At 34.6% G+C, this 15,179-nt stretch overlaps 1 protein-coding gene across 3 annotated transcripts; it reads right to left on the reverse strand.

Annotated features, from left to right (window-relative positions):
• Positions 1 to 375: 375 nt before the first annotated feature.
• On the reverse strand, positions 376 to 14,252 carry ETAA1 (ETAA1 activator of ATR kinase). Of its 3 annotated transcripts, none has more exons than XM_082851948.1 (6): positions 13,943 to 14,252; positions 12,655 to 12,783; positions 12,306 to 12,382; positions 9,108 to 9,220; positions 6,800 to 8,850; positions 376 to 1,350 (listed from the first exon to the last, which is right to left on the reverse strand). In XM_082851948.1, exons 1-6 carry the CDS (start codon positions 14,163 to 14,165, stop codon positions 1,223 to 1,225), a joined length of 2,721 nt encoding a protein of 906 aa, XP_082708074.1. In that variant the 5' UTR covers positions 14,166 to 14,252; the 3' UTR covers positions 376 to 1,222. The 3 variants fall into 3 exon arrangements, with proteins under 3 accessions (XP_082708074.1, XP_082708073.1, XP_082708075.1); XM_082851947.1 differs by having other exon boundaries at positions 13,859 to 14,252; XM_082851949.1 differs by lacking the exon at positions 12,655 to 12,783 and having other exon boundaries at positions 13,859 to 14,252.
• Positions 14,253 to 15,179: the final 927 nt, after the last annotated feature.

A 15,179-nucleotide genomic window follows, 5' to 3' on the forward strand; every position in this document is an offset into this window, starting at 1 on the left:
TGGTGAACATCCTCATAGGTGTTTCACATTTATAACTCTCGTCAGGTATCCTAAAGCCATTTGGGATAAATAAAGCATTCTTACCGTCCTCATGCCCTCAGCTAAGATTTTTACTTCTGGCTTCGCAAATTCCAAACAAGCAAAATTAAAAAGAGAGTAACAGAGAAGAACAAATTAGCAAAGTCAGTAAATTAATCAAGGGAAAATTACATAGTTATAGGAAAATTGAAAAAGATTCTCATTTTTTATATCCTGGAATGGTTAATTCTTTAATACAAGAAACAATAAGCATTATTATCAGTCGCTTAATGTATTTTAGTTATTTTAAGTTTTATACTATAAAATAATTAATGCGCCCACAAGTTATTTTATGTACTAATTAATACTCTGAAGCAAATGGTACCATTTGCCTAAGTATCCACTAGAATGAAAGAAATCATTCTAATCCTAGCACAGCTCCAACTTGCCTTCTGACTTTGGGAATAACAGTATTCATTTCTCACCTATACAGTGAAGAAGCTGGACCAGATGATATCTAAAGTTTCTGACAGTTCTAAATGTTACTGATGGTACACTACTTATATAGCTAATCCACATTCTTCTTTCAAAACTAAACTTCTTAAATCAGCATTTTCCCTAAAAATGGTGGGAAGTTTCCAAAATGTATTACATTTTAGAAAATTTTAAATTCACATGTATTACAAACTAGGAATTGAAAATAGTAGTTTTCTTATGAAGTCCTTTATTTCCTACCAATCATGTCCCTAAGAATATGGAAGTATTAATTAAAATTCAGAAATGTATAAAAACCTTAAGGAACAGTTATTGAAAAAAAGCTATAAAGAAATAATCTCTAATAGTAAGTTGAAGCTTTGTATTAGGAAAAGATTTATTACAGTAAGAGTTAAGTGGATTATCTATTTTTTGATGATCCTCTGCAATCACAGTATTTAAAAATAAAACGACTTTACTCTGTATGATTCTACTACATAACTGCTAACTTTCCTGAATTTCCAAAACTTACATGCAATTACTTTCACATACATCTCCAAGGAAAGGTTTCACTGACCATTGTAAACACTGATTTATTAAATAAAGTAGAAGTCCATGCTTTATAACTCAGCATTAAATTTCTCATAGAGAAATCAAGAAAAAATATTTCCTATCATAGATAGTTATCAACTGTCTTTGTTACCTCCCAAGTAACATTTCATTAAAGAAATCAAGTTAAGTGGGAGCTGTCTTTCTTTACAGATGATGCCTGTGCTTTGGCCATTCTTCGAACCAGCGCTTCTTGTCTTTTCCTCTGAATTTCTTCAGGAGAATACTTTCTATTTTTCTCTTCTTCCTCTAAAAATGAAACCAAATATAGATATTAGCTTTACAGACTATATAGTTGTTCTGAATAAATTTTAATTTTTACTTTTTTATTACCCAGATTTGCTACATTGGTTTTGTTATTAAACTATACTTTACTAAATATAAGACTACAAGTACAGATACAGTACAGTACAAGGCTCTAGACCAAAATAAAATCAAGCACTGATCAATCTGTTTGATGCACTCTTTTCACAGTGAGATAAAATCCATTTGATTAAAACTTGTACATTTTGACTACCCAGCAAATAATTTTTGTGAACAATGACATCTAATTTATATAACCAATAAATGAATATATTTTAAAAACAAACTGGAATTTTAAATGTTATATAAATTGTAATAGAAAAGGAGTCAAAATATAATGGATTAAATTAGATACCAATACCTCAAAGAGTATATTTTTATACTATAAGATATCCTATGTTAATATTCCTACTCCTACTTTTTTCCCCTCTATAGAACTCCAAGATTTTCATTTCAGCTATCCAGGAAAAATATTTTGGAGTAATAGACTGAAATCTATTATGTCAATAAACATGTAACTCACTGTCAGATATTATATTTTTATTCGGAAGATATATTTTCTACAAACATTGGAAAACTATTTCAAGAAGCAGGATATCTGAATAAAATTTTCAATGTCTTTTAATATATAAAATATGAAGCATTCTGATATATTCTTATGCAACACACTTTAGTGTATACTTCAGATAAGCCTACTATAAAATAAACAATGTTTTAAATTAGATAAATGAAAATGAGAAAGTTCTATTTTAATAACACATCCAATTCTGCCTCTACCAAAATTCTGACTTCTAATAAAATTAATTCCACAGTTAAGTCACTCTGGGCTAAAATATTAGATTATCTATGTAATGCTATAAAAATCAAACTTTAAAATTAGCAAAACTATTTTTTCATTTAAATAATGTTTTAAAATCAAGCCCATCATCCTAATACATATTTAAGTGACCGTGTATTGGTAAAACTGTTTATGTTGTAAAATCTACCTTTCAGAGAAGTAAATAAGAATTTGCAGCACTGTCAGCAGAGAAATATTATTTACACTGACATCTAGACAGAGGTTCAGAATTTAGAGGTTATGACATTTCTCTTGTTAACTAAGGTAGATATTTACTCAAAATATACCATCTTTCCTTCCTCAGTATAATCAGAAATGAGAGAAGGTGTTCAGGGTAAGGGACACATATCTCAAACTCCCTGGATGATTCTGTTGCCTTTTATTTTCTAAGTCAATTATCTCACAGACTGTAGCTATTTTTTCTTAGAGAATAATACTAAAATGTACTTTAAAATTAGCTTGACTAATTTATCTATTATTTTAGTCTGAAAGCTGAGAAACACAAGAAACTTAGAATATACACACACACAATTTACATTCAGTTGACCATAAATTTGGAAGGAAAATAGGTTAATAGTCCATGATGGCAGAAAAGAACATAGCTCCCTAAAACTGGCCTTACAGCTGGTTTTGTGATATTAATAAAGTCTCATTAGGCAAATCTGATTTCAAGAGAGTCATTCATGTCTCCCATCAGCACTTCCTTTAACACAATCTGCAATGAAAATACACAGCAAGGTCTCAAACTATTGCGAGGTACAAAGCAAGAGTGGCTCTTTTTAATCTTAATCCCAAAGCAGGGGTCAGGAAACTTTTTTCTTCTGTAAAAGGCCAGAAAGTATGTTAACCTTTAAAAAGCATGTGATTTCTTGTTGCAATTGTTCAGTTCTGCCCTTGCAGCATGAAAACAGCAATGGACGATGTATATAAGTAAATGATGTGACTGTGTTCAAATAAAACTTTGTTTATGGACAATGAAGTATGAATTCCATATAGTTTTCAAAAGTCATGAAGTATTATACTTCTTTTGATTTTTTTCAACCACTTAAAATGTGAAAGTGGGACTTCCCTGATGGTGCAGTGGTTAAGAATCCGCTTGGCAATGCAACGAACACGGGTTCAATCCCTGGTCCGGGAAGATCCCACATGCTGTGGAGCAACTAAGCCCGTGCGCCACAACTACTGAGCCTACACATGCTGCGGAGCAACTAAGCCCGTGAGCCCCAACTACTGAGCCCACGCACCGCAAGTACTGAAGCCCACGCGCCCTAGAGCCCGTGCGCTGCAACTACTGGGCCTGCGTCCTGCAACTACTGAAGTCTGCACGCCTAGAGCCTGTGCTCTGCAATAACAGAAGCCAACCGCAATGAGAAGCCCGCACACCGCAACTTACAGGAGCCCCTGCTCACCGCAACTAGAGAAAGCCCGCTCGCAGCAATGAAGAACTAATGTGGCCAAAAATAAATAAATAAATAAAATGTGAAATTCATCTTAGTATGCTGGCTGTACAAAAGCAGGCTATATAGGCTGGATTTGGACAGGCCACAGTTAGCCAAGCCAGCTTAAAGCAATGAGGTAGTTAGAAGGGTTTTGTTTCAAAGATATTTCCTGGAGAGCAGCTTGCTATACCAAAGTAAGAGGAAATAGAAACAACAGAAAATATCAACAAGGTTAATATTAATTAGAATATTAGGCACTATCAATAAACTTAACAGAAAAATTGTAAAGTAAACTGAAAGGCAGATTATCCATCCATTAAAAAAATGCAGATAAGACAGGAGACAGGAGTTTTGGAAAAACTCAAATATTCCAGAGAGATTTAGTTTTTAATGGAATTACAACTACAAGTAAATAAATTCATGTTGGAAGCATGCTTCAATTAATTATACTTATTTAAACATAAACTTAAATGTTTAAAACTATTATAGACTGACAACAATTTTAAAGCTTCAAAATATCTAGTTTGAGTGACAATGTAGAGAAGTATTCATTGTCAGTGTTGATAAGAATATAAATTGATGCGATTTGGGGGATGATCTGGAGATATCCATCAAAATATAAAACATCCTGGACCTTACATAAATTTTCAGTAATTAACATACAATCACACAAGTGTGTGTAAATTTAGGTAGAATATTCACTGGAGGACTGTACTGTTGTTTATAATGCAAAAAACTGCAATCAAACTAAACCTCCATCAACAGAGAAACAGTTAAATAAATTATGGTACATCCATATAATGACATACTATGTAGTCACTCAAAGGACTAAAGCAAATCTATATGTACTAACAGGAAAAGATAGTTACAATGTATTAAGTGAAAGCAAAACCAAGTTGCCAGATAGTGTATACTATATAATTTCCCTGAGGAATGGTTGGAGGAAAGGAGAAATAGAGGACTTACCTTTTTACTTCAAATTAATCTATACTGTTTTCTTTATTTTTATAAAACTACATATTACTGTTACAATGTTTTTTTAAAGGGAAGGATCACTTAAATAGGGAAGTTGTAGCAATAATGCCAACAAAAGCATCATCTAAACAGAAAACAATCATGTTAAAAGAAACTAAAAACTCCCTTAACCATAGAAGCATTGATCTACATAATAAGTAAGAATCCTAATGTTTAGCCCCAAGTGAGGGAGACTGATTAAGGAAATCTATAATTACAAGCTAGCATAGTAAATGCTGTAACAGAAGTTAGCACTGGGTATTGCAGAAACCCAAAGAAAGCGAACCTTAATCATTCTGCGTGGTTAGAAACACACTGGGTTTTAAAGGATAAACAGAAAAGAGCCAGCAGATTTGGCGTAGGCATGTGGGGGCACTAGGTTTCTGGTGAAGTGCCCTGGGCATTAAGAAGCACATGTAGTTATGCCAGAAATATTCCCTTTTAAAAACTACTACAGTATCAGTGAATAACAGACTTTTCACATTATATTGCATGATGTTCATTCAAATACTTATTAAACATCTAACTGGCAGCTTCCGTAGTAGGCCTAGGTATTCACTGATCAGACAGACAGTTATCAATATTTGATTGCAAACTGTGATAAAAGAAATGAAGGAAATAAGAGAGATGACTGAAAATAACAAGGAAAGCATTTATAGACTGCTGAAGGAAGGCATCTGTGAGATAGTAATATCAATACTGAAACTGAGACCTAAGGATAAAAAAGCACCAACTGGACTTCCCTGGTGGCGCAGCGGTTAAGAATCCACCTACCAATGCAGGGGACACGGGTTCAAGCCCTGGTCCAGGAAGATCCCACATACCACGGAGCAACTAAGCCCACGCACCACAGCTACTGAGCCTGTGCTCTAGAGCCCGCAAGCCACAACTACTGAGCCCACACACCACAACTACTGAAGCTCATGTGCCTAGAGCCCATGCTCTGCAACAAGAGAAGCCACCACAATGAGAAGCCCATGCTCCGCAACAAAAAGTAGCCCCTGCTTGCCACAACTGGAGAAAGACCGCGTGCAACAATGAAGACCCAATTCAGCCACAAATAAATAAATAAATTTATTTTTTTAAAAAAAAGCACCAGCCAAAGGAGGGGTGGCGGTCACATGCTGGGAAGCAGTGTTAGCTGGGACTAGCAGTCAAAGCTCCTGAACTAGAAAAGAACTTACTCTGTTTGAGGAACTGAAGTACAGCTGGTGTAGCTGAAGCCTAATAGGTAAGGCAAAAAAAGAGGACAGGAAGGTTAAGGAGAGATAATCCAGGGCCTTGTAGATCACAGGGTAAGGTCTGGATTTATTTGAAATATGACGGACAGTGGCTGAAGGTTGTCTTTAAGCAGACAAATGCCATATTTGTTTTTTATTTTTTCTCTTGTTTTAAAAGATGATTCTGCTGTTTGGAGACTAGAATTGACAGGGAACAGGTAAAAGAACTGCAGTAGTCCAGTCAGGAAACATTGGCTTGCATAAGGGTGATAGCAGGAGACAGTGAGAAAAATGGACAGTTTTCAGATATATTTTTTGAGGTAGAAACAATGGAACCTGATAGAAAGAACTGGGGAAAAGAAGAACTGGAAAGAATCAAAGATCACAGGATGTACTGAGTAAGTAAATAACAACTCTAACCATCATAACTAACAGTTTTGTATCAGATGGTATTCTAGCAAAGGCATTTAATTAGAATGCTCTAAATCTTCAAATATTGTTCACCTCAATATTCTGCTAAACACAGGAGTAAGATTATTCAAATTTTAAAACAATGAGATATTTAGTGAACAAAGGAATCTTCACACAGTAATACATGAATCTATAAGTAAAATTTTCCAGGTAATAATTCAGAAAACATTCAACACATACTTATCGAGTGCCTACTATACACTAGTCACTGTATTAAATGTTGGCAAAGAATTCGATGCAGTCTTTTCAAAACATAAATCACCCAGTATTTGTATATTCCAGCATCATTATTTTTAAGAATCACTTTAAAACTTCCAGTTAAACATCATAGTTTTTAACTTGTATGTTATGCAAATTCAATAAAACAAATAACTAGTTTGGTTACTTTTCAAAGAAAATTATTTCATACATACCTTTTGAAGTTTGTTTCAAAGATTCAGAAAATTTCCCCAAAGACTGCTGTTGAACAGCCTTCCCACATAATGGGTTGACAGTTTTATTTTTCTGCAAACCCTGTGTGATTTTGGTACCAGAGATACTTCCTGTTATACAATTGTTATTAAACTGAGAAAGAATTTGAGAATTTTTTATCTTTGTAAACATGTACTTAGAAAATCTCACTGCTCTGTTAAGGTCACTCTGAGCTTCATCTGTTACGGTGCTATGCGATACATGTGGAGTACTCAATTTCTTCTTATTAGCAGCAATTTCTGTACTCATACGATCTGAACTCACATTCAAACTTGAACTTCCTGTAAGAACCGATTTGGAACTATTCACTTGTTTTGGAACATCAGTGTTATTCCAAGAGACATGCAGATTATTGATCTGACAATTTGAGTTCTTAGAATATATAGTCAAATTTGTCGTGGCACCTAAAAACCCCGGAGAATTTCCACAAATTTCCCTTTTCTCCATCTTCATTGATTTATTTATTTGTAAGCTATCTGTCAATGAAGATGTTTGCACTGAAACGCTGTTCAGATTCAAATGCTCTGATTGCACCAACGGACTTCCTTGTTTAGGTGTAGTAAACACGTTTTTGGCTCCGTGTTTAGAACTATTATTGATCCCAAATACACTTTCTGATGTCTTGCTGTCCACTCTAATGTCTTGTTCCTGAGTTAGTCTTTCAATATCATCACATGCTTGGTATAATAAATCATCATCTACATCATCTGCTTCCCAGGTATTCTCTAAGTGATGACAGCCTTTAACAATTTCATTGGTAAATGATGTATCATTCCAATCATCAAAGAAAGAACGAAGCTTTGATACATTAGTCTGATTTGGGTTACAAACACTGGTTTTATTTCCCAAAGTTGCAGAGCCTAAAGGCTCGACATTAGTAGGTGCCTTCAAAGACTGATTAAAAATGGACTTATTTTTTTGTTCATTAGAACATCCTGGGTTCAAAGTAGACTTTTTTTCAGAAGCATTTACATTAGAAGTAAATTTAATATGAGTATCTTCATTTACTTTTGCCAGATTAGATGCAACTGCACAGTCTTGAATTTTGTCTTGAACAACAATTGTATTAAAAGATTTCTCCAATTTCATTTTATTTCCAGTGGATGATAATTTATTTGGTTTATCATTCGGCTTTGGTGAAAATCTGTATTTTGCAGCATCTGTTAATTCACTCTTCCATGTCTTTGAAGGAAGATCTTGTAAAATTTTTGAATCCCTTAACCTGGTATCTAGACTTGTATTCATTCCTGACTTACTTTTACCATTTTTACTGTTAAAGGTACAAATTTCCTTTTGATCAGTAATCTGGGCTGTTTCAGGGGCAGCGAAAAGTTCAGACATTTCAATATTTTGCATAACAAAAGGTTCATTACTTAGTAAGTTTTCCCAATCATCCTCAAAATCACTGGTAGTAAATGTATCACTGTGCTTATTAAAAGCTCCTGGTTCCTTAGTACAGGAAGTCACATATGATTTTGTCATTCCAGGATTATCTACTTGATGAGAAAGTGATCCTTGGGTTTTATTTGGTAGTTTTTCAGTGACCAGAGTTTCATTAGTAATGATGTTCTCCTCTTTCAAAGCATTTTTCTTTCCAAAGGTAGTACTACTGGTGCTCAAGAAAGCATCTGACAGATCTTGGCTTAACTGTCCACTACATTTCTGAGTAGAACCATCAAAAATGGCGATAAAGGCTGCTTCAGCATTTTGGTCAAATGGCTTCTGACTGCTGTTTTGATCGTTTACCACAAATATCCTGTTTTCTTTCACTGGCTTCTTTATCATAGCATTATCTATTTCAGGAACTATATCATGTAGTAACTGCATCTGTACATTATCTCTGTAATTATTTAAAGTCTCTGCTTCTGAAATCATCTGGATAAGATCATGATTTCTCTTGTTTTGCTCTTGAATCACATCTAGCTCTTCCATATTTTTATCAAATTGCTTAGCCAATTTCATAAGTTCCTCCTCCTGATTTTGTGATTTTAACCTATTAAACAAATATTTTAAAAATTACAACTACGTAAAGTTCTAAGTCATAAATATTCAGTTATTTAACATATTTTAATGTTAAAATTCAAAAGTTTTAACACATACTGATATTATAATTATTTTAAGTCAAAATTTTACATGTCAAAATTAAGGAAAATAATTTATAACCATTTTGACATATTCACAAAACCAAAACAGAATATTAAAAATATTTACTTCACTGAATGTTAGAAAAACTGCGAAGTTTGAACTTACTTTGTGCAGCTGAGTTTTGCTCTTGATTTTCCTTTTGCTACACTAGGAGTGCAAGGAATAGCAGTTGCACCAATCCACACGCCCAGCATGGAGTCTGTTGTTGGTTTCTCATCCTTTGGCAGAAGGGGAAAAAAAAAAAGAGGTGTAAAAGTACCAAAACCAACCAAACAAAAATCCACTTTAATTATGCTGAATTATTTTCTTAAAGCAATAATTTCTGGTAAGGTGATAGCTACTAAACAAACTCCAAAACAATGAGAAGATGGAGGACAGCACTAACAAGCTGCAAGAAGTGATCTATTTATGTTTCTGGGAATGAAAACACTCAGAATTGGGAATTCCTTATTTTCAAAAAAATTTTGTTTTTAAGAATTTAATTAATTAGGAAATGCATGTTCAATAGTAAGAGCACATCTTTTATCAAAAGAAAACTGAACAACTTATTTCAGTTGTCATAACATATTCATAAAATAAACATTAGTATCAGAAATAAACCATGTAGCAGGAATCGTTAGTATTATGAATAAAGAGAGATACATATGGAGTTTTTTCTGTATCACCTGATTCTCCAAATTTTCCCTATCCCCATTATAACGCTTATCTAAAGCTGGGACAATCCATGTTGACCTTAATTGACAACACTTAGGTAGAATTAAGACAACTTAGAATTAAATCAGGACCAAGCTAGAGATAAGTGCAAGGTTAGAACTGATGCTATGAATGGGGGATAAGAACAAAAAGTAAGTAGAGAAAGCAGGTAAAGAAGCTTAACCAGTATTAAGGCTAGAAAAAAGCCATTTTAGTCCTGGATCTTTCTGCTATACCCTTCAGTCACTTGATCATGCATAAAATTAGAGAATAAATTTGTGTATTAGTTACAAACCAAACCAATAAATTAAACAAGTTAATCATTTTCTACTCTATTTTTATAGTACCTAGACTGAGCATAAACAAGCAACTATCATACAAATTAAAATAATCTTATCACTAGTTTATAGATTACTTGTAGGCAAGGACTATTCCTGATAGTTCAGCATCTAGCAAAATGCTGAGCATAAAGATGTCAGTTCATGTTTATTCACTAGAAAGTTAGGTGAAAAGATACCTACAACTTGGTATTTCAAAATCCTCAATCAACAAGCAGTTTTCTTAGATGTCCAGTTGAACCTAGTAGATTTTAGCTTTGCAAAATACCCAAGAAAAGCAATAATTTTGATTCTAGATGCAATACATATTTTCCCTTTTGTTTCAACAATCTTGAATTTAGGGAAAAATAACATTCTTAATGATTTAATTATGGATACTTTTTGGTCCATTTACCAAGTAATTTTAAATTCATTCCATTTTTAGAATATAAAAGTACAATAACTTTATACATCTAGTTATATATATACATGGGTCCTATGTGTTTTTTATAGTATTTTTTATAGTATTTGTAAATGTTATATTTTTAAAATTTCCTCATCAATAATTACAATCCAGGTGCTGTAAAAGGTATCTAAGCACATATCCTAGAGTATACTGTGCAGAGTTGTAAAAATGATGGAAAAATATACACCATCTTCAAAAAACAACATTGTACAAAAAGTATCCCTGAAGAAAGCAAAATGACTGACCAATTAAAAGTGCAAATTTAAAAAAATGTCATCTCTGGAACTATTAAGGTGACTTAAATAATTATTTGAGGAGGATAACTCACCTAAAAATAAACAACATGAATACGTCATTCTGAGAAAATGACAAGTTCTTTAAAAGACCTTGATATTACCAAGGATTTACGTGCTTTAAAAGCGCTCAGTTGAAAATGGTAATATTTAAAAGCAACTAATTTCACTGTACTTTTTCTTATACACAAGTTACCACTTGCATGCTGTTGCCATTTCTTTATGTGAGCTATTATTTCCAGCCCACTTAGGTAGAGTCCAATAATTTACTCAACTATCTTTTTATCACTATTGAGGCTGGCCAGCCCAAACACATTTTATTATGCTTCTTTCATGTGAAACCCACAATTAATGAAGATCTATTGTTAACTTATAAAGCAAGTAGTATATGGTATAAAGGCTATTTAACTAATGAACTGTATGTAAAATGCATTTCTATGACATACCAAACATGGAATGTAGAGCTAGTAGCAACAGAGTTGTTTTGACTGTGTTAGCTGTAATTCTGGATGTTTTATAGTTGCTAAGAAAAACTTTATTTCCTGTCTCCTCCACCTGGATGATGGTGATCCTTGCAACCACAGTTTGGGCCAGTGTCATCTATTGTTTATGGTCAACATACAGTCACTATCAAAGGGCATTTCAAGGAAAAATACTAAACTTCCTATGGAAAAGATACTAAGCAAAAAATTGGGTGTTTTCTGGATTTAAATGTTGCTAAATAAGAAAAAGAGAAAGGAAAGAGGTCCAGAACAGAGGTTGACCTAAACTTATACTTCCCTTACACTCAAGCATTACAAGAGCTGAAATAAATTTTTAAATACAGTTCTGTTATAGCAAATAATTTAACTATAATAATTAACTTTAACCTAGCATTTGTAGTGCTCTGTAGTTTACATAAATTTTTATCCAATTCAGTCATCATAATAATCCAAGAAAGAGAGCAATACAAGTAATAATTCTATTTTAATGGCTGAATGAACTAAAGTTCTGAGAGTTTAAGGGACTTGCTTAGGGTCATCCAGCATAGGACGCAGACTGAGAACTAACTCCAAATCCAATGTTTTTTCCATTTTTATGTTTCTTGATGATATTATAAGCCAACAAGTATTAAGAAAAGCAGTTTCAATGAGGAAAAGGTGTGCTATAGACAGGAAAAAAAATACCCATCACCAAAAGCTTAGAAGTTTAAACTTTTATTGTCTGATTCTACTCTTTTAGTAACTTGAAAAATGATACCATATATTGTTAAATAACATTAAAAACAAAATAAACACAAAGCTCTAGTTAAAAATCATCATTCTAAAAAAGTATATACATATGCTTAGGAAAATATATATTACCAATTTTAAATTATGGTCCTTTTTTCAAAACATGCATTTCAGTGGTAGAAAAGGTAAAAATAATCTTTGCTGCTCTGTTTTTAAAAAAGAATTGAATAAGACAAAATATTTTTCACATAAATGAACTATTAAAAAAACTTAGTGGCATATTTTCACTGTTTTAAAATAAACTATAAAATACTGATATTTACCTGAGGAGCAATGCGATTAACAATATGTGAGATTTCATCACTATCTGTGGTGTAAATCCGCTTTTTTCTTCCTTTACCTAAAGAAACAAAGACATTTCTATAAATTAAAAACAAAAAACTAATTTTTAAAAATAGTGGTTACGTCTTAGAACACAATTTTAATTAGCATGGCTTAGATCACTATGCATTCTGACATTACACGCGTATCACAGAAACATGATCACTTAATATTCTCGAAAAACATCTGCTGTATAAAAGTTCCTGATGTGGATATCTGACTGAAATTCTACAGTTAAATCCTAATCATTAATCAAATATTCACCCAGATAAAAATGTTTTAACAAATTACCTAACTGTTTCGTCATTGGAGAATTCTGATCCCAAAAGATATCATTCTGTCCATCTGGATCATTAGGAGAACTGAAGGCAGATGACAATAAATCCATCTGCAGCATTCTCTTTGGTGTTTCATACATTTCTACATAAAATAAGATTAAAATAACAATTGTTGCATTTTAAAGCATTACTTTACTTCATAATACCCCAATGTTAAATACCAGCTTAGACTAAATTTTTTTTATAGTCCAATTATAAATTTCTTTCCCAGAGATGATTATATTACTTTAGCCACAACTGAAATGTTTCACATAAAATCCCTGTAGTACTTCATAAGTTTGACATTGTAAATAGCAAGTATTTTAAGACAATCTAATAGCTCTATAAATGTACAATACTGTATAACCTAGTCATTCCATTCATTACCCCTGGAACTAGGAGGTTTTGGGAAGCACCTGTAATTTACAGATACATTTCAAAAATCAAAAGCATTTCAACAGAAACTTCAGAAAAAGTCTATGTTTAGCTTCCTTTTGCCAACTCTATCCAACTTACACTAATTACTCCAAAAAGCTTTAGTGAGCCATTTCTTGGTTTTGTCTAGTATCACTTTTTTTGTTTATTCTGCAATTGCTCTGTCAAACTAAAAACAAGTAAGGTAATAAAAGCTGTATTTTAAGAACATGCTCTAGGAAAGAGCTCTTGTATGAGTTTCAATTCCTACCAGGACTTATTAGAAAAAATTGAACACCAAAAAGTGATCAGAATGAAATACTCAGGGGCCCTCGGTTTCCTACTATGAGGGACATTATACAAAGGAACTTCCGGTTTATTCATAATGAGTTGAGACATCACCAAGGCTTTGAGGATAGAGATAGTTATATATTCCAGACGGCCCCTTCTCTAAGTCAGATCAGGGCAAAAAGTTTAGGGGGAAATAATTCCCGTGGTAATAAGCAGAAGGCACAAGATATTATTTCTCCTCGCTCTGCCACTATTGATAACTGGAGGAGCAGCTTACAAATTAGCCTTCCTCCCTCCAACAGGTAAACCCCACAATCTATTCCTGTGGCAGGGGCGACAAGCGGTTGTCACGCCTAACGGGGCAGTGCTCACACTCGGGGATGAAAGCCCTGGGGGGGGGGGGTCGCGTTAATTTTGGACTCACGAGGGAGAAGCCCAGGGAAAGAAAACACAACTTCAGACTCCACTCCCACCTGCACCCGGGGTTTCCTGGTCACGAGCTGGCCTCTGAAGCTGCGGCGCCGAAGCCCAGGGAGACCCCGCTGCCCACGTCTCACCCTCGGGGTTACTTTTACTGCACGAAGCGGCTACTGGCGGCTGCTCTTGCTGCGGCAGAGGCCGGGGAGGCCTCTCTCCAGCCCCACAGGGCCCTGAACCGCGGGCCGACCTCAGCCGCCTCTTCCCCGTTTCGACCACCGAGCTGCATTCCTCAGTCGCCGCCGCTTTGCGCGGCGTGTTCTTCAGGCCAGGGCTGTCCCCATATTTCCTTCGCCGACTCATTGCGTAGGACGCCCTCCACCAGCCGCTTCTCCTTTCACATTTTGCAACGGGAGGAGTAGAGCAACGGAGCTACGGAACTACAAACCGGACCCCGCGCCAACGGCCGCCGCCATTTTGGCCGGTGGGACGCTCGTAAGAGGCGGGTTCTGATTGGCTGCGTCCGGACGAGGGGCGGGGCGGCCAGGGTTCAAGCGGCGCGCTTCGGCAGCCCGCGCAGCGAACCTGCTCTACTCTGCTCGGATTCGTCAGGATAGGAACTGGTTGAAAGGGACAGCCGTCTGGCCACCATAGCTGAGAATGAGAGCATGCGACGTGGAAAGAATCCACTGGCATCTTTGTATTGAGTTTACTCGGATTCAGGTTCTTGTGGGGTTTAATGTTTCGAAGAAGAGGAAATACAGGTATAGATTAAGAAGGAAGGCATGAAACTTCTTTCATGGAGGATATGTGCATAGAAAATCAAAACATGTAGGAAAAGTTATTAAATTCATAAATTAACGGAGTTGCTGATATGAAGTCAATATTCGAAGATCAATCATGCTTCAATAGATTAATAATAAGTGTAACATTGACTTTTTAAAAAAATATGATTTATAGTAGCATACAAGGTATCAATTAACTAGGAATAGATTTAACCAGATTGCAACACCCCTACAGAGAGAATTATGAAATATTTTTGAAAGAAATTGAAGATCTAATAAATGGAGAATTATACTATGTGCATAGGTTGCAAGACTCAATATTGTTATGATGTGCTTCCCAAATTTATCTATAGATTCAATGCAAATCCATTCAAAATGGCAGTAGGTGTGTGTATCAATGTGTGTAATATGGCAAGTTATTTTAAAATGAACATGGAAATGCAAAAGCCTAAAAATATCCAAGGAACTCTTGAAGATCTCCTGAAAAACAATAAAGTTGGATCTCTACCAGTTAAGACAGTGTGGCAATGCTGAAAGGATAGACAAATAGATGAAAGAAACAGAATAAATGGCTCAGACACAGATGTCTACA

This window comes from Leucopleurus acutus (assembly GCF_964270905.1).
Source record: "Leucopleurus acutus genome assembly, chromosome: 12".
Lineage (NCBI taxonomy): Eukaryota > Metazoa > Chordata > Mammalia > Artiodactyla > Delphinidae > Leucopleurus > Leucopleurus acutus.